Source organism: Dipodomys ordii, unplaced genomic scaffold (assembly GCF_000151885.1).
Source record: "Dipodomys ordii isolate 6190 unplaced genomic scaffold, Dord_2.0 Scaffold1000008890, whole genome shotgun sequence".
NCBI lineage: Eukaryota > Metazoa > Chordata > Mammalia > Rodentia > Heteromyidae > Dipodomys > Dipodomys ordii.
The window spans coordinates 1-1,201 of NW_012292507.1; the positions used below are offsets into that span (position 1 = coordinate 1).

The 1,201-nt window shown below is 71.9% G+C and overlaps 1 protein-coding gene across 1 annotated transcript; it reads right to left on the minus strand.

Annotated features, from left to right (window-relative positions):
• Nucleotides 1–7: 7 nt before the first annotated feature.
• On the minus strand, nucleotides 8–907 carry LOC106002946 (tyrosine-protein phosphatase non-receptor type 23-like; the record flags this gene model as incomplete). The annotated part of the gene is made up of 3 exons (XM_013037692.1): nucleotides 374–907; nucleotides 113–297; nucleotides 8–38 (listed from the first exon to the last, which is right to left on the minus strand). Coding segments are annotated over exons 1-3 (750 nt in total), but the record flags the coding sequence as incomplete, so codon positions are not given.
• Nucleotides 908–1,201: the final 294 nt, after the last annotated feature.

Genomic DNA, 1,201 nt, shown 5'->3' on the forward strand with positions numbered 1-1,201 from the left:
GAAGCGCAGCAGGTGTTCGGGGGCTGTCGGGCAGGCCTCTGGGGGAGGAGGGAGTGCGCATGAGCAAGGGTGGGTGACCCTGACCCTCCCCGCCCCCCCGGACGGGACGCACAGCTCGGGCCACGTCGGGAAGTGCAGGTGCACGAGCGAGCGCGTGAGGCTCTGGTCCCGGAACTGCAGGCTGAGCACGCGCTCCACGTGCGTCTCGGTGGCGCGGACGCTGCTCAGCGCCACGCGCAGCGCGCCGTGCACCACGGGCTGGCCCCGCTCCGTGGGGAAGTAGCGCGCCACCTTTTGCTGCGGAGGAACCGGAGGGTTGAGGCCGGGGGAGCGGGGCATGGGGACCCCCGCCCGCCGCCCGCCCGGCCCCCACCTTCTCCATCTCGGCCTCGGACACCAGCATGACGATGACCGCCACCTTCTGCTCGTGCACCATGAGCCAGAAGTCGGCGGCGGTGCCGGGCAGCGGCGCCTGCGTGGCCACGAGCGGCGGGCAGTAGGGCGACAGGCCCTGCACGCAGCTGGCGTTGATGTAGTCGTCCTTGCCCGAGCGCAGCACCACGCGGTTGCCGTCGTAGGGCATCACGTCCTGGTGGCGGTTCTTGAGCGAGTAGCAGCGCGCGATGGCGATGGAGCGGCCGCGCGCGTCCAGCTCCTGCGCCTCCTGCAGCTCGCGCCAGGCGGCGTCCAGCGCGGCCGCGTCGCCCAGCTGGCCCCGGAAGGCGTCCAGCTCCTGCTGCAGCCGCCGCAGCCGCTCGGGCCGCTCGTAGGGGTCGCGCTCGATCAGCCGCAGCGCCTGCGGCCGGCGGCCCTCGGCCGAGTCCACCTTGGTGGGCTGCAACAGCGGCTGCCCGGCGCCCGGGGGCGGCGACCCGCCGGGCTGGATCTCGGGGCTGGACGACAACATGTCGGCAGCCGCGGGGACTCGGCGCGCGCAAGGCAGCAGCGAGGGCGGAGGCAGAGGCTCTGGCCGTGCGGGTCAGAGGGTCACGGCGCCGGTGCCCGGGCCGGGGAACGGGACGGGAGATGGCATCAAGAGGGGCCTGAGGCTGGGCTGAGCAGACCACCGTGGTCCTCCGCAGGACTAGCGCGAGGTGCTGTAGCTCCGGAGGCAGCAGTGTAGGCTTCGGGACATTTAGACAAATCACTGAAGTGTTGCGACGTGAGATTGTGGAAGAGTAACTAGTACCACCAGGAGAAT